Source organism: Heterodontus francisci, unplaced genomic scaffold (genome assembly GCF_036365525.1).
Source record: "Heterodontus francisci isolate sHetFra1 unplaced genomic scaffold, sHetFra1.hap1 HAP1_SCAFFOLD_645, whole genome shotgun sequence".
Classification (NCBI taxonomy): Eukaryota; Metazoa; Chordata; class Chondrichthyes; order Heterodontiformes; family Heterodontidae; genus Heterodontus; species Heterodontus francisci.
This window is the reverse complement of record NW_027141506.1, coordinates 495953-520600: the sequence shown is the minus strand read 5'-3', so window position 1 is coordinate 520600 and position 24648 is coordinate 495953. Positions and strand designations below refer to the sequence as shown.

Genomic DNA, 24648 nt, shown 5'->3' with positions numbered 1-24648 from the left:
TACACACACACACTACACACAGTTGTATACACACAGTTGTATACACACACACACAATACACACAGTTGTGTACACACACACACACAATACACACAGTTGTATACACACACACAATACACACAGTTGTATATACACACACATAATACACACAGTTGTATGCACACACACACAATACACTCAGTTGTATACACGCAATACACACAGTTGTATATGTACACACACACAATACACACAGTTGTATACAGACACACACACACACTACACACAGTTGTATACACACACAATATACACAGTTGTATGCACACACAGACACAATACACACAGTTGTATATACACACACAGACAATGCACACAGTTATGGACAACCACAGACACAATACACAGTTGTATATACACACACAGACAATACACACAGTTACATACAAACACAGATGCAATACACACAGTTGTATATACACACACAGTTGTATACACACACAGACTCAATATATACAGTTGTATATACACAGACACATAAACAATACACACAGTTGTATATATACAGACACACACACAATGCACACAGTTGTATATATACGGACTAATGCAATACACACAGTTGTATATGTACACACACACAATACACACAGTTGTATACAGACACACACACACACTACACACAGTTGTATACACACACACACAATATACACAGTTGTATGCACACACAGACACAATACACACAGTTGTATATACACACACAGACAATGCACACAGTTATGGACAAACACAGACACAATACACAGTTGTATATACACACACAGACAATACACACAGTTACATACAAACACAGATGCAATACACATAGTTGTATATACACACACAGTTGTATACACACACAGACTCAATATATACAGTTGTATATACACAGACACATAAACAATACACACAGTTGTATATATACAGACACACACACAATGCACACAGTTGTATATATACGGACTAATGCAATACACACAGTTGTATATGCAGACACACACACAATGCACACAGTTGTATGTACACAACACACACAATTGTATATATACACACAAACACACAATATACACAGTTGTATATACACAGCCACGAACACAGTAGTATATACACACACACACATACAATACACACAGCTGTATATATACAGAAACTCAGACACAATACATACCATTGTACACACACACACAGACCCACACTCTCACATTCACTCTCTCACACACACACCACACAATTACACACCTTTGTATATACTCACACACAGTCTCACACACACACACTCTCACACACACAGACTCACACACTCTCTCTCACACACACCATTGTATATACTCACACACAGTCTCACACACACACACTCTCACACACACAGACTCACACACTCTCTCTCACACACACCATTGTACATACTCACACACAGTTTCACACTCACACACACACACAGTCTCACACTCACTCTTTCTCACACATTCACTCTCTCCCATACACACCATTGTTTGTACTCACACACAGTCTCACACTCACACACACACAATACACACCATTGTTTTATACACACACACTCACACACAGTCTCACACTCACGAACAGTCTCACACACTCACACACATTCTCACACAATCATGCTCACACACACACAGTTTCACACTCACAAACAGTCTCACACACACACACAGTCTCACACACACACACAGTCTCACACTCACACACAGTCTCACACACACACACACTCACTCTCTCATGCACACTCACACACAATCACACACACACAGTCTCACACTCACACACAGTCTCACACACACACTCAGTCTCACACACACACTCAGTCTCACACACACACACACACTCACTCTCTCATGCACACTCACACACAATCACACACACACAGTCTCACACTCACACACAGTCTCACACTGACACACTCTCTCACAGTCTCACACTCACACACACTCTCACTCTCACACACATACACACAAACACACACTCTCACACTCACACACAGTCTCACACTCACACACACTCTCACTCTCACACACATACACACAAACACACTCTCTCACACTCACACACAATCAGACGCGCGCACACACACACACACACACACAGAAAGGACTCGGGAACCAGTAAATGTACAAACTTTATTTCCCTGCCACCAACAATAAAAACACGCAGCCCGTCAAAAATCGCAGACGCACGAGAAATAGCAGCGATGCACCCGCCGGTGAGGCTGAAGCAGGCCGGGTCTGACGTCTGAGTGGCCTGGGCCCAGCTATTGGACTGGGTGGGGCGGCACGATAACCCCACAACTCAACCCCCCAGCAATCCCCCACTACCTGCCCCTCCACAAACTGTTGCTTTTATTAGTGGGGGAGGGAGTTCCCAATTTCACCTTTGCGTGCAGGAAATGCTTCCCCAAGTCTCCGCTGAACGGCCTGGACTCTAATTTGAAAGTCCTGCCCCCTCGTTCCGGACTCCCTCGAGTTTCTTTCAATTGACCCGATCGAATCCTTTAAACATCTTAAACCCCTGCGATTAGATTCCCCCCTCCCCGTCACTCGAGGGATTACAGGACCAGTCTGTACACCCTGCCCTCGGAATTTAATCCTTTTAGCCCTGGGATTGACCTACTGAACCTGCATTACGGTGTCTCCAACTCTGGGACATCCTCGATAATTCAATACCCGATATTTACCAGTCTCTCTCTCGCTCTCTCTGCCCCGTGTGCTCAATGCAGACTGCAGCCTCGTCTCCCTCACCCTCCCTCCAGCTCCTCCGCTCCCGCTGACCATCCCTCGCTCCCCTCCCGTCTCCGTCATTCTCTCCTTCCCTCCCTCCACCTCCTCCCACCGAGGACTTTTCTGCAATAGGTCATTCTTTGAGGGAGCGCCGAACTGTCGGAGGGTCAGTACTGAGGGAGTGCCGCACTGTCGGAGGGTCAGTACTGAGGGAGTGCTGCACTGTCGGAGGGTCAGTACTGAGGGAGTGCCGCACTGTCGGAGGGTCAGCACTGAGGGAGTGCCGCACTGTCGGAGGGTCAGTACTGAGGAAGTGTCACACTGTCAGAGGGTCAGTACTGAGGGAGTGCCGCACTGTCGGAGGGTCAGTACTGAGGGAGCGCCGCACTGTCGGAGGGTCAGTACTGAGGGAGTGCCACACTGTCGGAGGGTCAGTACCGAGGGAGTGCCGCACTGTTGGAGGATCAGTACCGAGGGAGTGCCGCACTGTCGGAGGGTCAGTACCGAGGGAGTGCCGCACTGTCGGAGGGTCAGTACCGAGGGAGTGCCGCACTGTCGGAGGGTCAGTACCGAGGGAGTGCCGCACTGTCGGAGGGTCAGTACCGCACTGTCGGAGGGTCAGTACCGAGGGAGTGCCGCACTGTCGGAGGGGCTGTCTTTCAGGGCGAGATGTTAAACCCGAGGGCCCCATCTCCGTATCGGATGAGGTGGAATTTGGCACCACCCTACTGGAAGGAGGGACGGGTAATTCTTTCCCCCGGTCTCCCGGAGGGCCAGGATTCAACCAGTAACACTGGAGAAAGCGATCATCCAGCCGTTTATCGCGCCGAATGGCCTGCGGGATCTTGCTGTGCCTGCGGTGCCCGCTTGCATTTGTCCGCCAGGCGGCTGTGGGACGCCCCTCGTGCGGCGTAACAGAGCCGGGAGTTTGGTCTTTCTTCTCCCCGGGCCGCTGACCTTTGCCCTCTGGCCTTCGCCCTCTCCCCCGTCGGCGTTGATTCGGCGGGGGGTGGGGGGGTGGGGGAATCAGCAATACTTGGTAACCAGGGCGGCGAAGTCCACCTCCGAGGCCCGCAGCCAGCGGGCACAGCGGGCACACACCTCCAGCCCGTACAGCTTCTTCTCCCAGTCGCTGGCACCGGTGGCGCTTGCGTCAGTGCCCCGTCCCTCCCGGTGACGGCCCGGGCCGGGCCTCCGGTGGCCCAGGCCGGTGAGCAACCGCTCCAGGTTGGCCGCCAGGCCCCGGGCGTTGACGGCGAAGTAGGCCAGCTCGTCCAGCAGCGAGGCCTGGCCCGGGTTCAGCTCCCGCTGGTCCTCCAGCACCTGCCCCAGGTGGTGGGCCAGGCCTGCGTAGGCCCGGTGGTCGGACAGCAGCCAGGCCCCCTCCTCCTCTGCTTCCTCCTCCCCGTGGGTGACCGCCGGCAGGCCTGGGATAGGGTGGCTCGGGGGCTGGAAGCTGGAACGGTTGAAGGGAGGTCCCTGGTGCCGCCTCTGAAAGAGAGCACAAGCGAAACCCGTCATCAGGCTGTCACGATGGAGAGCTCGCTTCACCTTTACCTGTCCTGGTGAGGTCAACTAACTCTGGAAAACTTATCAAGTAATTAAACCAGGGGACAGAAATAGGAAAAATGTGAGCGAAACATTAGAAACACAGACTCAGATGTTTTTTGTATTTGTTCCTGGGATGTGGGTGTCACTGGCCAGGCCAGCATTTATTGTCCATCCCTAATAGCCCTTGAGAAGGTGGTGGTGAGCTGCCTTCTTGAACCGCTGCAGTCCGTGTGGGGTAGGTACACCCAGAGTGCGGTGAGGAAGGGAGTTCCAGGATTTTGACCCAGTGACAGTGAAGGAACGGCCGATATAGTTCCAAGTCAGGATGGTGTGTGACTTGGAGGGGAACTTGCAGGTGGTGATGTTCCCATGTATTTGCTGCCCTTGTCCTTCTAGTTGGTAGAGGTCGTGGGTTTGGGCGGTGCTGTCTAAGGAGCCTTGGTGAGTTGCTGCAGTGCATCTTGTAGATGGTACACACTGCTGTCACTGTGTGTCGGTGGTGGAGGGAGTGAATGTTGGTGGATGGGGTGCCAATCAAGCGGGCTGCTTTGTCCCGGATGGTGTCGAGCTTCCTGAGTGTTGTTGGAGCTGCACCCATCCAGGCAAGTGGAGAGTATTCCATCACACTCCTGACTTGTGCCTTGTAGATGGTGGACAGGCTTTGGGGAGTCAGGAGGTGAGTTACTCGCTGCAGAATTCCCAGCCTCTGACCTGCTCTTGTAGCCACGGTATTTATATGGCTGGTCCAGTTCAGTTTCTGGTCAATGGTAACCCCCAGGATGTTGATAGTGGGGGATTCAGCGATGGTAATGCCATTGAATGTCAAGGGGAGATGGTTCGATTCTCTCTTGTTGGAGATGTTCATTGCCTGGTACTTGTGTGGCGCGAATGTTACTTGCCACTTATCAGCCCAAGCCTGGATATTGTCCAGGTCTTGCTGCATTTCTACACGGACTGCTTCAGTATCTGAGGAGTCACGAATGGTGCTGAACATTGTGCAATCATCAGCGAACATCCCCACTTCTGACCTTATGATTGAAGGAAGGTCATTGATGAAGCAGCTGTAGATGGTTGGGCCGAGGACACTACCCTGAGGAACTCCTGCAGTGACATCCTGGAGCTCAGATGCGTGATCCAAACAAATGTACTTGATACAACTACACAGAGTATAAGGAAATTGAGCGGATTGTCGGTGCAAATTTATCTTGGAGGGGATGACAAGGTAGTTATTCCTGAGACATGGCTGCAGGAACTAAATACACCAGGTTATTAGATTTGCAGGAAAGTTAGGGAAAATGGTAGGGGGGGGGGGGCGGGGGGGTGGAAGAGTGATCTTAATAATTAAGGATGAAAACACCGGGATAAGCAGGCAGTGGAGAATATTTGGGTCGGATTAAGAAATATCAAAGAGTTTAAGACTGCACCGGGAGTTGTGTATCAGCCCCCACTGCTTGCATCTGTGAACTGGTATATATAAATGCAGGGATTAGACAAGCATGTAGCAAAGGCAGAGTATTTTTTTTAAGGGGGGGATTTTAATGGTCATATCGATCGGGACAAGCAGGGAGATTTAATCAGGGGTCAATGACATTCGACCAGGGAATGAGGCAATGGCACGTTTGAGACAGACAGACGGGCAATAGAGGTGGGGGAGGGGATGCAGGCGGCACAGGCATTGGCACACAGACACGGGCACACTCACGTATAGGTCTACCAGACGGGGCGAGTGGCGATTCAGCTCTTGAAGCAGCTCGTGCGTTTTGTGGATGACGGTGGAGAAGTTCCTGGTCATGGAGCGAGTAGAGACACGGGGGGAGTGCACCCCTGCGGACAAGGCGAGGGAAGCAGAAGACAGCCGTCAGCGCCCTTCAGCGAATCCGTGCCCCGCCTTTCCCGGGGAGCCACCTTTGAATCTATCCAGTCGGGTCCCCGCCCCTGTCGCGCCACCAAAAACCGCCCTTACTGGAGTCAGAAATGTGACTGTGACGACGGGTAAACTTTCCCTCCCTCGTCCTCCTCAGCCTGTCTGCACCCATTGACATGGCTGACTACACCATCCTCCTCCAATGCCTCTCCACTGTTGTCCAGTGGGGTGGGACGGCCCTCACCCGGTTCCGTCCTTATCTATTCTCATCGGAGCCAGAGAATCGCCTGCGATGGCTTCTCTTCCTGCTCCCGCACCATTACCTCTGGTGTCCCTGCCCCCCCACCGAGGATCTATCCTTGCCACCCTCCCTCCTATTTCTCATCTCCGTGCTGCCCCTCGGCGAAATCATCCGCAAACACAGTGTCAGTTTTCACATGGACACTAACTACACCCAGCTCTCCCTCACCACCACTCTCTCCACCCCTCCGCTGTCTCTAAATTATCAGCATGTTTATCCAACATCCAGGATTGGATCAGCAGGAATTTCACTCTGCTGAAGGGCCAGGTGATACATATTATTACAGGCGCTATATAAATGCAAATGGATGTTGTTCATGTGGGCGAGTTCTAAGGGTCGGTGTGACGGTGCAGGAGAAACACGGAAGGAGGGAAAAGGATGGAATGAGGAACGGGAGATCGGAGAGAGAGACTGAGAGAGAATGAAATAGAATGAGAGGCAGAGCCAGCCATCAATGGCGAGACCGAGAGATGGAGAGAGGGTGAGAAAGAAAGGCAGAGAGAGTGGCGGAGAAAAAGAGCGAGACAGACAGAGGGAAAGAGAGAAATACAGGCAGACTCCCTCAGTATTGACCCTCCAACAGTGCGGCACTCCCTCAGTACTGACCCACCGACAGTGCGGCACTCCCTCAGTACTGACCCTCCGACAGTGCGGCACTCCCTCAGTACTGACCCTCCGACAGTGCGGCACTCCCTCAGTACTGACCCTCCGACAGTGCGGCGCTCCCTCAGTACTGACCCTCCGACAATGCGGCACTCCCTCAGTATTGACCCTCCAACAGTGCGGCACTCCCTCAGTACTGACCCACCGACAGTGCGGCACTCCCTCAGTACTGACCCTCCGACAGTGTGGCACTCCCTCAGTACTGACCCTCCGACAGTGTGGCACTCCCTCAGTATTGACCCTCCAACAGTGTGGCGCTCCCTCAGTACTGACCCTCCGACAGTGTGGCACTCCCTCAGTATTGACCCTCCGACAATGCAGCACTCCCTCAGTACTGACCCTCCGACAGTGCGGCACTCCCTCAGTATTGACCCTCCAACAGTGCGGCACTCCCTCAGTACTGACCCACCGACAGAGCGGCAGTCCCTCGGTACGTAACTGGAGAGTCAGCCTGGAATCTTAAACTGACGTTCTGGAGTGGGACTAACTCAGAGAGAGAGAGAGAGACAGACAGACCCCAAGTTCGAGATTCTCCAGCCAGTGGGGGAAAACTCCGCTGTCAAAAACCCCTCAACTATCCTGTATGTTTCAATGACATCACCCCTCATTCGTCTAATTCCCAGAGGGTATCGGTAAAATTTACTCAAAATCCCATCGGAAAACAATCCTCTTAATCCAGGAGCCATTCCAGTGAACTTTCATGGGATTGCCATCAAGCCATGTCCACACTTTCTTCAATGGGGAGACTAAATCCACCCCGAGTACGACAGGTATGACAGAGAGAGAGTGACAGAGAGAGTGACAGAGAGAGTGACAGAAAGAGACAGAGAGACAGCGACTGCTGGAGACTGTAAAAGAGAGAGTGTGATTGAAAGAGAGAGAGAGAGAGACAGTGAGGACTGGAGATGGTAAGAGAGAGTGTGACTGAAAGAGAGAGAGAGAGACAGTGAGTATTGGAGATGGTAAGGGAGAGTGTGACTGAAAGAGAGAGAGAGAGACAGTGAGTACTGGAGATGGTAAGGGAGAGTGTGACTGAAAGAGAGAGAGAGAGAGTGAGTACAGGAGATGGTAAGAGAGAGTGTGACTCAAAGAGAGAGAGAGAGACAGTGAGTACTGGAGATGGTAAGAGAGAGTGTGACTGAAAGAGAGAGAGAGAGAGACAGTGAGTACTGGAGATGGTAAGAGAGAGTGTGACTGAAAGAGAGAGAGAGACAGTGAGTACAGGAGATGGTAAGAGAGAGTGTGACTGAAAGAGAGAGAGAGACAGTGAGGACTGGAGACTGTAAGAGAGAGTGTGACTGAAAGAGAGAGAGAGTGTGACTGAAAGAGAGAGAGAGACAGTGAGAACTGGAGATGGTAAGGGAGAGTGTGACTGAAAGAGAGAGAGAGAGAGTGAGTACAGGAGATGGTAAGAGAGAGTGTGACTGAAAGAGAGAGAGAGACAGTGAGGACTGGAGACTGTAAGAGAGAGTGTGACTGAAAGAGAGAGAGAGTGTGACTGAAAGAGAGAGAGAGACAGTGAGAACTGGAGATGGTAAGGGAGAGTGTGACTGAAAGAGGGATGAGAGAGAGAGAGACAGTGAGTGCTGGAGAGGGAAAGAGAGAGTGTGACTGAAAGAGAGAGAGAGACAGTGAGTACTGGAGAATGTAAGGGAGAGTGTGACAGAAAGAGAGAGAGAGGGAGAGAGACAGTGAGTAATGGAGACGGGAAGAGAGAGTGTGACTGAAAGAGAGAGAAAGAGAGAGAGAGAGGGAGAGAGACAGTGAGTACTGGAGAATGTAAGGGAGAGTGTAAAAGAAAGAGAGAGAGAGAGAGAGAGGGAGAGAGACAGTGAGTAATGGAGACGGTAAGAGAGAATGTGACTGAAAGAGAGAGAGAGAGAGAGAGAGAGAGGGAGAGAGACAGTGAGGACTGGAGATGGTAAGAGAGAGTGTGACTGAAAGAGAGAGAGAGACAGTGAGTACTGGAGATGGTAAGAGAGAGTGTGACTGAAAGAGAGAGAGAGAGAGAGAGAGATAGTGAGTACTGGAGATGGTAAGAGAGAGTGTGACTGAAAGAGAGAGAGAGACAGTGAGGACTGGAGATGGTAAGAGAGAGTGTGACTGAAAGAGAGAGAGAGAGAGAGAGAGATAGTGAGTACTGGAGATGGTAAGAGAGAGTGTGACTGAAAGAGAGAGAGAGAGAGACAGTGAGGACTGGAGATGGTAAGAGAGAGTGTGACTGAAAGAGAGAGAGAGAGAGACAGTGAGGACTGGAGATGGTAAGAGAGAGTGTGACTGAAAGAGAGAGAGAGAGAGAGAGAGGGAGAGAGACAGTGAGTACTGGAGATGGTAAGAGAGAGTGTGACTGAAAGAGAGAGAGAGAGAGACAGTGAGGACTGGAGATGGTAAGAGAGAGTGTGACTGAAAGAGAGAGAGAGAGAGGGAGAGAGACAGTGAGTACTGGAGATGGTAAGAGAGAGTGTGACTGAAAGAGAGAGAGAGAGAGACAGTGAGGACTGGAGATGGTAAGAGAGAGTGTGACTGAAAGAGAGAGAGAGAGAGGGAGTACTGGAGATGGTAAGAGAGAGTGTGACTGAAAGAGAGAGAGAGAGAGGGAGAGAGACAGTGAGTACTGGAGATGGTAAGAGAGAGTGTGACTGAAAGAGAGAGAGAGACAGTGAGTACTGGAGATGGTAAGAGAGAGTGTGACTGAAAGAGAGAGAGAGAGAGACAGTGAGTACTGGAGATGGTAAGAGAGAGTGTGACTGAAAGAGAGAGAGAGACAGTGAGTACTGGAGATGGTAAGAGAGAGTGTGACTGAAAGAGAGAGAGAGACAGTGAGTACTGGAGATGGTAAGAGAGAGTGTGACTGAAAGAGAGAGAGAGAGAGAGAGACAGTGAGTACTGGAGATGGTAAGAGAGAGTGTGACTGAAAGAGAGAGAGAGTCAGTGAGGACTGGAGATGGTAAGAGAGAGTGTGACAGAAAGAGAGAGAGAGAGAGAGAGAGACAGTGAGTACTGGAGATGGTAAGAGACAGTGTGACTGAAAAAGAGAGAGAGAGTGAGGACTGGAGATGGTAAGAGAGAGTGTGACTGAAAGAGAGAGAGAGAGAGAGGGAGAGAGACAGTGAGTACTGGAGATGGTAAGAGAGAGTGTGACTGAAAGAGAGAGAGAGAGAGACAGTGAGGACTGGAGATGGTAAGAGAGAGTGTGACTGAAAGAGAGAGAGAGACAGTGAGTACTGGAGATGGTAAGAGAGAGTGTGACTGAAAGAGAGAGAGAGAGAGAGAGAGAGAGACAGTGAGTACTGGAGATGGTAAGAGAGAGTGTGACTGAAAGAGAGAGAGAGACAGTGAGGACTGGAGATGGTAAGAGAGAGTGTGACTGAAAGAGAGAGAGAGAGAGAGAGAGAGAGAGACAGTGAGTACTGGAGATGGTAAGAGAGAGTGTGACTGAAAGAGAGAGAGAGACAGTGAGGACTGGAGATGGTAAGAGAGAGTGTGACTGAAAGAGAGAGAGAGACAGTGAGTACTGGAGATGGTAAGAGAGAGTGTGACTGAAAGAGAGAGAGAGACAGTGAGGACTGGAGATGGTAAGAGAGAGTGTGACTGAAAGAGAGAGAGAGTCAGTGAGGACTGGAGATGGTAAGAGAGAGTGTGACTGAAAGAGAGAGAGAGACAGTGAGTACTGGAGATGGTAAGAGAGAGTGTGACTGAAAGAGAGAGAGAGACAGTGAGTACTGGAGATGGTAAGAGAGAGTGTGACTGAAAAAGAGAGAGAGAGTGAGGACTGGAGATGGTAAGAGACAGTGTGACTGAAAGAGGGAGAGAGAGAGTGAGGACTGGAGATGGTAAGAGAGAGTGTGACTGAAAGAGAGAGAGAGACAGTGAGGACTGGAGAAGGTAAGAGAGAGTGTGACTGAAAGAGAGAGAGAGTCAGTGAGGACTGGAGATGGTAAGAGAGAGTGTGACTGAAAGAGAGAGAGAGACAGTGAGTACTGGAGATGGTAAGAGAGAGTGTGACTGAAAGAGAGAGAGAGACAGTGAGTACTGGAGATGGTAAGAGAGAGTGTGACTGAAAAAGAGAGAGAGAGTGAGGACTGGAGAAGGTAAGAGAGAGTGTGACTGAAAGAGAGAGAGAGTCAGTGAGGACTGGAGATGGTAAGAGAGAGTGTGACTGAAAGAGAGAGAGAGACAGTGAGTACTGGAGATGGTAAGAGAGAGTGTGACTGAAAGAGAGAGAGAGACAGTGAGTACTGGAGATGGTAAGAGAGAGTGTGACTGAAAGAGAGAGAGAGAGAGACAGTGAGGACTGGCGATGGTAAGAGAGAGTGTGACTGAAAGAGAGAGAGAGAGAGAGAGAGTGAGGACTGGAGATGGTAAGAGAGAGTGTGACTGAAAGAGAGAGACAGAGAAAGAGACAGTGAGGACTGGAGATGGTAAGAGAGAGTGTGACTGAAAGAGAGAGAGAGACAGTGAGGACTGGAGATGGTAAGAGAGAGTGTGACAGAAAGAGAGAGAGAGACAGTGAGGACTGGAGATGGTAAGAGAGAGTGTGACTGAAAGAGAGAGAGAGACAGTGAGGGCAGGAGATGGTAAGAGAGAGTGTGACTGAAAGAGAGAGAGAGAGACAGTGAGGACAGGAGATGGTAAGAGAGAGTGTGACTGAAAGAGAGAGAGAGAGAGAGAGAGAGAGGGAGAGAGACAGTGAGTACTGGAGATGGTAAGAGAGAGTGTGACTGAAAGAGAGAGAGAGAGAGAGAGAGAGAGGGAGAGAGACAGTGAGTACTGGAGATGGTAAGAGAGAGTGTGACTGAAAGAGAGAGAGAGAGAGACAGTGAGGACTGGAGATGGTAAGAGAGAGTGTGACTGAAAGAGAGAGAGAGAGAGAGAGAGAGACAGTGAGTACTGGAGATGGTAAGAGAGAGTGTGACTGAAAGAGAGAGAGAGAGAGAGAGAGAGAGACAGTGAGTACTGGAGATGGTAAGAGAGAGTGTGACTGAAAGAGAGAGAGAGACAGTGAGGACTGGAGATGGTAAGAGAGAGTGTGACTGAAAGAGAGAGAGAGACAGTGAGTACTGGAGATGGTAAGAGAGAGTGTGACTGAAAGAGAGAGAGAGAGAGGGAGAGAGACAGTGAGTACTGGAGATGGTAAGAGAGAGTGTGACTGAAAGAGAGAGAGAGAGAGGGAGAGAGACAGTGAGTACTGGAGATGGTAAGAGAGAGTGTGACTGAAAGAGAGAGAGAGACAGTGAGTACTGGAGATGGTAAGAGAGAGTGTGACTGAAAGAGAGAGAGAGACAGTGAGTACTGGAGATGGTAAGAGAGAGTGTGACTGAAAGAGAGAGAGAGAGAGAGAGAGAGAGAGAGAGACAGTGAGTACTGGAGACCGTAAGAGAGAGTGTGACTGAAAGAGAGAGAGAGAGAGACAGTGAGGACTGGAGATGGTAAGAGAGAGTGTGACTGAAAGAGAGAGAGAGAGAGAGAGAGAGAGAGAGAGACAGTGAGTACTGGAGATGGTAAGAGAGAGTGTGACTGAAAGAGAGAGAGAGAGAGACAGTGAGGACTGGAGATGGTAAGAGAGAGTGTGACTGAAAGAGAGAGAGAGAGAGACAGTGAGGACTGGAGATGGTAAGAGAGAGTGTGACTGAAAGAGAGAGAGAGAGAGACAGTGAGGACTGGAGATGGTAAGAGAGAGTGTGACTGAAAGAGAGAGAGAGAGAGAGAGAGGGAGAGAGACAGTGAGTACTGGAGATGGTAAGAGAGAGTGTGACTGAAAGAGAGAGAGAGAGAGACAGTGAGGACTGGAGATGGTAAGAGAGAGTGTGACTGAAAGAGAGAGAGAGAGAGGGAGAGAGACAGTGAGTACTGGAGATGGTAAGAGAGAGTGTGACTGAAAGAGAGAGAGAGAGAGACAGTGAGGACTGGAGATGGTAAGAGAGAGTGTGACTGAAAGAGAGAGAGAGAGAGGGAGTACTGGAGATGGTAAGAGAGAGTGTGACTGAAAGAGAGAGAGAGAGAGGGAGAGAGACAGTGAGTACTGGAGATGGTAAGAGAGAGTGTGACTGAAAGAGAGAGAGAGACAGTGAGTACTGGAGATGGTAAGAGAGAGTGTGACTGAAAGAGAGAGAGAGAGAGACAGTGAGTACTGGAGATGGTAAGAGAGAGTGTGACTGAAAGAGAGAGAGAGACAGTGAGTACTGGAGATGGTAAGAGAGAGTGTGACTGAAAGAGAGAGAGAGACAGTGAGTACTGGAGATGGTAAGAGAGAGTGTGACTGAAAGAGAGAGAGAGAGAGAGAGACAGTGAGTACTGGAGATGGTAAGAGAGAGTGTGACTGAAAGAGAGAGAGAGTCAGTGAGGACTGGAGATGGTAAGAGAGAGTGTGACAGAAAGAGAGAGAGAGAGAGAGAGAGAGAGAGAGACAGTGAGTACTGGAGATGGTAAGAGAGAGTGTGACTGAAAAAGAGAGAGAGAGTGAGGACTGGAGATGGTAAGAGAGAGTGTGACTGAAAGAGAGAGAGAGAGAGAGGGAGAGAGACAGTGAGTACTGGAGATGGTAAGAGAGAGTGTGACTGAAAGAGAGAGAGAGAGAGACAGTGAGGACTGGAGATGGTAAGAGAGAGTGTGACTGAAAGAGAGAGAGAGACAGTGAGTACTGGAGATGGTAAGAGAGAGTGTGACTGAAAGAGAGAGAGAGAGAGAGAGAGAGAGACAGTGAGTACTGGAGATGGTAAGAGAGAGTGTGACTGAAAGAGAGAGAGAGACAGTGAGGACTGGAGATGGTAAGAGAGAGTGTGACTGAAAGAGAGAGAGAGAGAGAGAGAGAGAGAGACAGTGAGTACTGGAGATGGTAAGAGAGAGTGTGACTGAAAGAGAGAGAGAGACAGTGAGGACTGGAGATGGTAAGAGAGAGTGTGACTGAAAGAGAGAGAGAGACAGTGAGTACTGGAGATGGTAAGAGAGAGTGTGACTGAAAGAGAGAGAGAGACAGTGAGGACTGGAGATGGTAAGAGAGAGTGTGACTGAAAGAGAGAGAGAGTCAGTGAGGACTGGAGATGGTAAGAGAGAGTGTGACTGAAAGAGAGAGAGAGACAGTGAGTACTGGAGATGGTAAGAGAGAGTGTGACTGAAAGAGAGAGAGAGACAGTGAGTACTGGAGATGGTAAGAGAGAGTGTGACTGAAAAAGAGAGAGAGAGTGAGGACTGGAGATGGTAAGAGACAGTGTGACTGAAAGAGGGAGAGAGAGAGTGAGGACTGGAGATGGTAAGAGAGAGTGTGACTGAAAGAGAGAGAGAGACAGTGAGGACTGGAGAAGGTAAGAGAGAGTGTGACTGAAAGAGAGAGAGAGTCAGTGAGGACTGGAGATGGTAAGAGAGAGTGTGACTGAAAGAGAGAGAGAGACAGTGAGTACTGGAGATGGTAAGAGAGAGTGTGACTGAAAGAGAGAGAGAGACAGTGAGTACTGGAGATGGTAAGAGAGAGTGTGACTGAAAAAGAGAGAGAGAGTGAGGACTGGAGAAGGTAAGAGAGAGTGTGACTGAAAGAGAGAGAGAGTCAGTGAGGACTGGAGATGGTAAGAGAGAGTGTGACTGAAAGAGAGAGAGAGACAGTGAGTACTGGAGATGGTAAGAGAGAGTGTGACTGAAAGAGAGAGAGAGACAGTGAGTACTGGAGATGGTAAGAGAGAGTGTGACTGAAAGAGAGAGAGAGAGAGACAGTGAGGACTGGCGATGGTAAGAGAGAGTGTGACTGAAAGAGAGAGAGAGAGAGAGAGAGTGAGGACTGGAGATGGTAAGAGAGAGTGTGACTGAAAGAGAGAGACAGAGAAAGAGACAGTGAGGACTGGAGATGGTAAGAGAGAGTGTGACTGAAAGAGAGAGAGAGACAGTGAGGACTGGAGATGGTAAGAGAGAGTGTGACAGAAAGAGAGAGAGAGACAGTGAGGACTGGAGATGGTAAGAGAGAGTGTGACTGAAAGAGAGAGAGAGACAGTGAGGGCAGGAGATGGTAAGAGAGAGTGTGACTGAAAGAGAGAGAGAGAGACAGTGAGGACAGGAGATGGTAAGAGAGAGTGTGACTGAAAGAGAGAGAGAGAGAGAGAGAGAGAGGGAGAGAGACAGTGAGTACTGGAGATGGTAAGAGAGAGTGTGACTGAAAGAGAGAGAGAGAGAGAGAGAGAGAGGGAGAGAGACAGTGAGTACTGGAGATGGTAAGAGAGAGTGTGACTGAAAGAGAGAGAGAGAGAGACAGTGAGGACTGGAGATGGTAAGAGAGAGTGTGACTGAAAGAGAGAGAGAGAGAGAGAGAGAGACAGTGAGTACTGGAGATGGTAAGAGAGAGTGTGACTGAAAGAGAGAGAGAGAGAGAGAGAGAGAGACAGTGAGTACTGGAGATGGTAAGAGAGAGTGTGACTGAAAGAGAGAGAGAGACAGTGAGGACTGGAGATGGTAAGAGAGAGTGTGACTGAAAGAGAGAGAGAGACAGTGAGTACTGGAGATGGTAAGAGAGAGTGTGACTGAAAGAGAGAGAGAGAGAGGGAGAGAGACAGTGAGTACTGGAGATGGTAAGAGAGAGTGTGACTGAAAGAGAGAGAGAGAGAGGGAGAGAGACAGTGAGTACTGGAGATGGTAAGAGAGAGTGTGACTGAAAGAGAGAGAGAGACAGTGAGTACTGGAGATGGTAAGAGAGAGTGTGACTGAAAGAGAGAGAGAGACAGTGAGTACTGGAGATGGTAAGAGAGAGTGTGACTGAAAGAGAGAGAGAGAGAGAGAGAGAGAGAGAGAGACAGTGAGTACTGGAGACCGTAAGAGAGAGTGTGACTGAAAGAGAGAGAGAGAGAGACAGTGAGGACTGGAGATGGTAAGAGAGAGTGTGACTGAAAGAGAGAGAGAGAGAGAGAGAGAGAGAGAGAGACAGTGAGTACTGGAGATGGTAAGAGAGAGTGTGACTGAAAGAGAGAGAGAGAGAGACAGTGAGGACTGGAGATGGTAAGAGAGAGTGTGACTGAAAGAGAGAGAGAGAGAGACAGTGAGGACTGGAGATGGTAAGAGAGAGTGTGACTGAAAGAGAGAGAGAGAGAGACAGTGAGGACTGGAGATGGTAAGAGAGAGTGTGACTGAAAGAGAGAGAGAGAGAGAGAGAGGGAGAGAGACAGTGAGTACTGGAGATGGTAAGAGAGAGTGTGACTGAAAGAGAGAGAGAGAGAGACAGTGAGGACTGGAGATGGTAAGAGAGAGTGTGACTGAAAGAGAGAGAGAGACAGTGAGTACTGGAGATGGTAAGAGAGAGTGTGACTGAAAGAGAGAGAGAGACAGTGAGTACTGGAGATGGTAAGAGAGAGTGTGACTGAAAGAGAGAGAGAGAGAGACAGTGAGTACTGGAGATGGTAAGAGAGAGTGTGACTGAAAGAGAGAGAGAGACAGTGAGTACTGGAGATGGTAAGAGAGAGTGTGACTGAAAGAGAGAGAGAGAGAGACAGTGAGGACTGGAGATGGTAAGAGAGAGTGTGACTGAAAGAGAGAGAGAGAGAGACAGTGAGGACTGGAGATGGTAAGAGAGAGTGTGACTGAAAGAGAGAGAGAGAGAGAGAGAGGGAGAGAGACATTGAGTACTGGAGATGGTAAGAGAGAGTGTGACTGAAAGAGAGAGAGAGAGAGACAGTGAGGACTGGAGATGGTAAGAGAGAGTGTGACTGAAAGAGAGAGAGAGACAGTGAGGACTGGAGATGGTAAGAGAGAGTGTGACTGAAAGAGAGAGAGGGAGAGAGACAGTGAGTACTGGAGATGGTAAGAGAGAGTGTGACTGAAAGAGAGAGAGAGACAGTGAGTACTGGAGATGGTAAGAGAGAGTGTGACTGAAAGAGAGAGAGAGAGAGAGACAGTGAGTACTGGAGATGGTAAGAGAGAGTGTGACTGAAAGAGAGAGAGAGACAGAGAGACAGTGAGTACTGGAGATGGTAAGAGAGAGTGTGACTGAAAGAGAGAGAGAGTCAGTGAGGACTGGAGATGGTAAGAGAGAGTGTGACAGAAAGAGAGAGAGAGAGAGAGAGAGAGAGAGAGACAGTGAGTACTGGAGATGGTAAGAGAGAGTGTGACTGAAAAAGAGAGAGAGACAGTGAGGACTGGAGATGGTAAGAGAGAGTGTGACTGAAAGAGAGAGAGAGAGAGACAGTGAGGACTGGAGATGGTAAGAGAGAGTGTGACTGAAAGAGAGAGAGAGACAGTGAGTACTGGAGATGGTAAGAGAGAGTGTGACTGAAAGAGAGAGAGAGAGAGAGAGAGAGACAGTGATTACTGGAGATGGTAAGAGAGAGTGTGACTGAAAGAGAGAGAGAGACAGTGAGGACTGGAGATGGTAAGAGAGAGTGTGACTGAAAGAGAGAGAGAGAGAGAGAGAGAGAGACAGTGAGTACTGGAGATGGTAAGAGAGAGTGTGACTGAAAGAGAGAGAGAGACAGTGAGGACTGGAGATGGTAAGAGAGAGTGTGACTGAAAGAGAGAGAGAGACAGTGAGGACTGGAGATGGTAAGAGAGAGTGTGACTGAAAGAGAGAGAGAGACAGTGAGGACTGGAGATGGTAAGAGAGAGTGTTACTGAAAGAGAGAGAGAGACAGTGAGTACTGGAGATGGTAAGAGAGAGTGTGACTGAAAGAGAGAGAGAGACAGTGAGTACTGGAGATGGTAAGAGAGAGTGTGACTGAAAAAGAGAGAGAGAGTGAGGACTGGAGATGGTAAGAGACAGTGTGACTGAAAGAGGGAGAGAGAGAGTGAGGACTGGAGATGGTAAGAGAGAGTGTGACTGAAAGAGAGAGAGAGACAGTGAGGACTGGAGAAGGTAAGAGAGAGTGTGACTGAAAGAGAGAGAGAGACAGTGAGGACTGGAGATGGTAAGAGAGAGTGTGACTGATAGAGAGAGAGAGACAGTGAGTACTGGAGATGGTAAGAGAGAGTGTGACTGAAAGAGAGAGAGAGTCAGTGAGGACTGGAGATGGTAAGAGAGAGTGTGACTGAAAGAGAGAGAGAGACAGTGAGTACTGGAGATGGTAAGAGAGAGTGTGACTGAAAGAGAGAGAGAGACAGTGAGGACTGGAGAAGGTAAGAGAGAGTGTGACTGAAAGAGAGAGAGAGACAGTGAGGACTGGAGATGGTAAGAGAGAGTGTGACTGAAAGAGAGAGAGAGACAGTGAGGACTGGAGATGGTAAGAGAGAGTGTGACTGAAAGAGAGAGAGAGAGAGTGAGGACTGGAGATGGTAAGAGAGAGTGTGACTGAAAGAGAGAGAGAGAGAGTGAGGACTGGAGCTGGTAAGAGAGAGTGTGACTGAAAGAGAGAGAGAGAGAGAGAGAGACAGTGAGTACTGGAGATGGTAAGAGTGAGTGTGACTGAACGAGAGAGAGAGAGAGAGAGTGAGACAGTGAGTACTGGAGATGGTAAGAGAGAATGTGACTGAAAGAGAGAAAGAGAGAGAGAGAGACAGTGAGTACTGGAGATGGTAAGAGTGAGTGTGACTGAAAGAGAGAGAGAGAGAGAGAGAGTGACAGTGAGGACAGGAGATGGTAAGAGAGAGTGTGACTGAAAGAGAGAGAGAGAGAGAGAGACAGTGAGGGCAGGAGATGGTAAGAGAGAGTGTGACTGAAAGAGAGAGAGAGGGAGAGAGAGACAGTGAGTACTGGAGATGGTAGGAGAGGGTGTGACTGAAAGAGAGAGAGAGACAGTGAGGACTGGAGATGGTAAGAGAGAGTGTGACTGAAAGATAGAGAGAGAGAGAGAGAGACAGTGAGTACTGGAGATGGTAAGAGTGAGTGTGACTGAAAGAGAGAGAGAGAGAGAGAGAGTGACAGTGAGGACAGGAGATGGTAAGGGAGAGTGTGACTGAAAGAGAGAGAGAGAGAGAGAGTGAGGACAGGAGATGGTAAGAGAGAGTGTGACTGAAAGAGAGAGAGAGAGAGAGAGTGAGGACAGGAGATGGTAAGAGAGAGTGTGACTGAAAGAGAGAGAGAGACAGTGAGTACTGGAGATGGTAAGAGAGAGTGTGACTGAAAGAGAGAGAGAGACAGTGAGTACTGGAGATGGTAAGAGAGAGTGTGACTGAAAGATAGAGAGAGAGAGAGAGAGACAGTGAGTACTGGAGATGGTAAGAGTGAGTGTGACTGAAAGAGAGAGAGAGAGAGAGAGAGTGACAGTGAGGACAGGAGATGGTAAGGGAGAGTGTGACTGAAAGAGAGAGAGAGAGAGAGAGTGAGGACAGGAGATGGTAAGAGAGAGTGTGACTGAAAGAGAGAGAGAGACAGTGAGGACTGGAGATGGTAAGAGAGAGTGTGACTGAAAGAGAGAGAGACAGTGAGTACTGGAGATGGTAAGAGAGAGTGTGACTGAAAGAGAGAGAGAGACAGTGAGGACTGGAGATGGTAAGAGAGAGTGTGACTGAAAGAGAGAGAGAGACAGTGAGGACTGGAGATGGTAAGAGAGAGTGTGACTGAAAGAGAGAGAGAGACAGTGAGGACTGGAGATGGTAAGAGAGAGTGTGACTGAAAGAGAGAGAGAGAGAGTGAGGACTGGAGATGGTAAGAGAGAGTGAGACTGAAAGAGAGAGAGAGAGAGAGAGACAGTGAGGACTGGAGATGGTAAGAGAGAGTGTGACTGAAAGAGAGAGAGAGAGAGAGACAGTGAGGACTGGAGATGGTAAGAGAGAGTGTGACTGAAAGAGAGAGAGAGACAGTGAGTACTGGAGATGGTAAGAGAGAGTGTGACTGAAAGAGAGAGAGAGACAGTGAGGACTGGAGATGGTAAGAGAGAGTGAGACTGAAAGAGAGAGAGAGACAGTGAGGACTGGAGATGGTAAGAGAGAGTGTGACTGAAAGAGAGAGAGAGACAGTGAGGACTGGAGATGGTAAGAGAGAGTGTGACTGAAAGAGAGAGAGAGACAGTGAGGACTGGAGATGGTAAGAGAGAGTGTGACTGAAAGAGAGAGAGAGACAGTGAGGACTGGAGATGGTAAGAGAGAGTGTGACTGAAAGAGAGAGAGAGACAGTGAGGACTGGAGATGGTAAGAGAGTGTGACTGAAAGAGAGAGAGAGACAGTGAGGACTGGAGATGGTAAGAGAGAGTGTGACTGAAAGAGAGAGAGAGACAGTGAGAGAGGGAGACTGTAAGGGGAAGTGTGACTGAAAGAGAGAGAGAGACAGTGAGGACTGGAGATGGTAAGGGAGAGTGTGACTGAAAGAGAGAGAGAGAGAGAGTGAGGACTGGAGACTGTAAGGGGAAGTGTGACTGAAAGAGAGAGAGAGACAGTGAGGACTGGAGATGGTAAGAGAGAGTGTGACTGAAAGAGAGAGAGAGACAGTGAGGACTGGAGATGGTAAGAGAGAGTGTGACTGAAAGAGAGAGAGAGACAGTGAGGACTGGAGATGGTAAGGGAGAGTGTGACTGAAAGAGAGAGAGAGACAGTGAGGACTGGAGATGGGAAGAGAGAGTGTGACTGAAAGAGAGAGAGAGAGAGAGAGAGACAGTGAGTACTGGAGATGGTAAGAGAGAGTGTGACTGAAAGAGAGAGAGAGAGAGAGAGAGAGAGAGAGAGAGACAGTGAGGGCAGGAGATGGTAAGAGAGAGTGTGACTGAAAGAGAGAGAGAGAGAGAGAGAGACAGTGAGGACAGGAGATGGTAAGAGAGAGTGTGACTGAAAGAGAGAGAGAGAGAGACAGTGAGGACTGGAGATGGTAAGAGAGAGTGTGACTGAAAGAGAGAGAGAGACAGTGAGGACTGGAGATGGTAAGAGAGAGTGTGACTGAAAGAGAGAGAGAGACAGTGAGGACTGGAGATGGTAAGAGAGAGTGTGACTGAAAGAGAGAGAGAGACAGTGAGGACTGGAGATGGTAAGAGAGAGTGTGACTGAAAGAGAGAGAGAGACAGTGAGTACTGGAGATGGTAAGAGAGAGTGTGACTGAAAGAGAGAGAGAGAGAGACAGTGAGGACAGGAGATGGTAAGAGAGAGTGTGACTGAAAGAGAGAGAGAGACAGTGAGGACTGGAGATGGTAAGAGAGAGTGTGACTGAAAGAGAGAGAAAGAGAGACAGTGAGCACTGGAGATGGTAAGAGAGAGTGTGACTGAAAGAGAGAGAGAGACAGTGAGTACTGGAGATGGTAAGAGAGAGTGTGACTGAAAGAGAGAGAGAGAGAGACAGTGAGTACTGGAGATGGTAAGAGAGAGTGTGACTGAAAGAGAGAGAGAGAGAGACAGTGAGGACTGGAGATGGTAAGAGAGAGTGTGACTGAAAGAGAGAGAGACAGTGAGGACTGGAGATGGTAAGAGAGAGTGTGACTGAAAGAGAGAGAGAGAGTGACAGTGAGGACTGGAGATGGTAAGAGAGAGTGTGACTGAAAGAGAGAGAGAGACAGTGAGGACTGGAGATGGTAAGAGAGAGTGTGACTGAAAGAGAGAGAGAGACAGTGAGGACTGGAGATGGTAAGAGAGAGTGTGACTGAAAGAGAGAGAGAGAGAGTGAGGACTGGAGCTGGTAAGAGAGAGTGTGACTGAAAGAGAGAGAGAGACAGTGAGGACTGGAGATGGTAAGAGAGAGTGTGACTGAAAGAGAGAGAGAGACAGTGAGTACTGGAGATGGTAAGAGAGAGTGTGACTGAAAGAGAGAGAGAGAGAGAGACAGTGAGGACTGGAGACTGTAAGGGGAAGTGTGACCGAAAGAGAGAGAGAGACAGTGAGGACTGGAGATGGTAAGAGAGAGTGTGACTGAAAGAGAGAGAGAGACAGTGAGTACTGGAGATGGTAAGAGAGAGTGTGACTGAAAGAGAGAGAGAGAGAGAGACAGTGAGGACTGGAGACTGTAAGGGGAAGTGTGACTGAAAGAGAGAGAGAGACAGTGAGGACTGGAGATGGTAAGAGAGAGTGTGACTGAAAGAGAGAGAGAGACAGTGATTACTGGAGATGTTAAGAGAGAGTGTGACTGAAAGAGAGAGAGAGACAGTGAGGACTGGAGATGGTAAGAGAGAGTGTGACTGAAAGAGAGAGAGAGAGAGAGAGAGATAGTGAGGACTGGAGATGGTAAGAGAGAGTGTGACTGAAAGAGAGAGGGAGAGACAGTGAGTACTGGAGATGGTAAGAGAGAGTGTGACTGAAAGAGAGAGAGAGAGAGAGAGAGATAGTGAGTACTGGAGATGGTAAGAGAGAGGGTGACTGAAAGAGAGAGAGAGAGAGAGAGAGAGAGAGAGAGACAGTGAGTACTGGAGATGGTAAGAGAGAGTGTGACTGAAAGAGAGAGAGAGAGAGAGAGAGATAGTGAGGACTGGAGATGGTAAGAGAGAGTGTGACTGAAAGAGAGAGGGAGAGACAGTGAGTACTGGAGATGGTAAGAGAGAGTGTGACTGAAAGAGAGAGAGAGAGAGAGAGAGATAGTGAGTACTGGAGATGGTAAGAGAGAGTGTGACTGAAAGAGAGAGAGAGAGAGAGAGAGAGATAGTGAGTACTGGAGATGGTAAGAGAGAGTGTGACTGAAAGAGAGAGAGAGAGAGAGAGAGAGATAGTGAGTACTGGAGATGGTAAGAGAGAGTGTGACTGAAAGAGAGAGAGAGAGAGTGAGTACTGGAGATGGTAAGAGAGAGTGTGACTGAAAGAGAGAGAGAGACAGTGAGGACTGGAGATGGTAAGAGAGAGTGTGACTGAAAGAGAGAGAGAGAGTGAGGACTGGAGATGGTAAGAGAGAGTGTGACTGAAAGAGAGAGAGAGAGAGAGAGAGAGACAGTGAGTACAGGAGATGGTAAGAGAGAGTGTGACTGAAAGAGAGAGAGAGACAGTGAGGACTGGAGATAGTAAGAGAGAGTGTGACAGAAAGAGAGAGAGAGACAGTGAGGACTGGAGATGGTAAGAGAGAGTGTGACTGAAAGAGAGAGAGAGAGAGAGAGAGATAGTGAGTACTGGAGATGGTAAGAGAGAGTGTGACTGAAAGAGAGAGAGAGACAGCGCGGACTGGAGATGGTAAGAGAGAGTGTGACTGAAAGAGAGAGAGAGAGAGACAGTGAGGACTGGAGATGGTAAGAGAGAGTGTGACTGAAAGAGAGAGAGAGAGAGAGAGACATAGTGAGTACTGGAGATGGTAAGAGAGAGTGTGACTGAAAGAGAGAGAGAGAGAGAGACAGTGAGGACTGGAGATGGTAAGAGAGAGTGTGACTGAAAGAGAGAGAGAGAGAGAGAGAGATAGTGAGTACTGGAGATGGTAAGAGAGAGTGTGACTGAAAGAGAGAGAGAGACAGTGAGTACTGGAGATGGTAAGAGAGAGTGTGACTGAAAGAGAGAGAGAGACAGTGAGGACTGGAGATGGTAAGAGAGAGTGTGACTGAAAGAGAGAGAGAGACAGTGAGTACTGGAGATGGTAAGAGAGAGTGTGACTGAAAGAGAGAGAGAGAGAGACAGTGAGGACTGGAGATGGTAAGAGAGAGTGTGACTGAAAGAGAGAGAGAGACAGCGAGGACTGGAGATGGTAAGAGAGAGTGTGACTGAAAGAGAGAGAGAGACAGTGAGGACTGGAGATGGTAAGAGAGAGTGTGACTGAAAGATAGAGAGAGAGAGACAGTGAGGACTGGAGATGGTAAGAGAGAGTGTGACTGAAAGAGAGAGAGAGAGAGAGAGAGATAGTGAGTACTGGAGATGGTAAGAGAGAGTGTGACTGAAAGAGAGAGAGTGTGACTGAAAGAGAGAGAGAGACAGTGAGTACTGGAGATGGTAAGAGAGAGTGTGACTGAAAGAGAGAGAGAGAGAGACAGTGAGGACTGGAGATGGTAAGAGAGAGTGTGACTGAAAGAGAGAGAGAGACAGCGAGGACTGGAGATGGTAAGAGAGAGTGTGACTGAAAGAGAGAGAGAGACAGTGAGGACTGGAGATGGTAAGAGAGAGTGTGACTGAAAGAGAGAGAGAGACAGTGAGGACTGCAGATGGTAAGAGAGAGTGTGACTGAAAGAGAGAGAGAGAGAGAGAGATAGTGAGTACTGGAGATGGTATGAGAGAGTGTGACTGAAAGAGAGAGAGAGAGAGTGAGTACTGGAGATGGTAAGAAAGAGTGTGACTGAAAGAGAGAGAGAGACAGTGAGGACTGGAGATGGTAAGAGAGAGTGTGACTGAAAGAGAGAGAGAGAGAGTGAGTACTGGAGATGGTAAGAGAGAGTGTGACTGAAAGAGAGAGAGAGACAGTGAGTACTGGAGATGGTAAGAGAGAGTGTGACTGAAAGAGAGAGAGAGACAGTGAGGACTGGAGATGGTAAGAGAGAGTGTGACTGAAAGAGAGAGAGAGAGAGAGAGAGATAGTGAGTTTTGGAGATGGTAAGAGAGAGTGTGACTGAAAGAGAGAGAGAGACAGTGAGTACTGGAGATGGTAAGAGAGAGTGTGACTGAAAGAGAGAGAGAGAGAGTGAGTACTGGAGATGGTAAGAGAGAGTGTGACTGAAAGAGAGAGAGAGACAGTGAGTACTGGAGATGGTAAGAGAGAGTGTGACTGAAAGAGAGAGAGAGACAGTGAGGACTGGAGATGGTAAGAG

At 49.0% G+C, this 24648-nt stretch overlaps 1 protein-coding gene across 1 annotated transcript in view; it reads right to left on the bottom strand.

Annotated features, from left to right (window-relative positions):
* Positions 1-2163: 2163 nt before the first annotated feature.
* Positions 2164-24648, bottom strand: part of LOC137363924 (cardiotrophin-1-like) — a 104462-nt gene continuing 81977 nt past the window's right edge. The window contains exons 2-3 of the mRNA XM_068027425.1: positions 6001-6122; positions 2164-4238 (exon numbers count right to left, since the gene is read on the bottom strand). Coding sequence (XP_067883526.1) covers positions 3774-4238; positions 6001-6122 — 587 coding nt within the window. The 3' untranslated portion in view covers positions 2164-3773. The remainder of the gene's footprint in view (positions 4239-6000; positions 6123-24648) is intronic.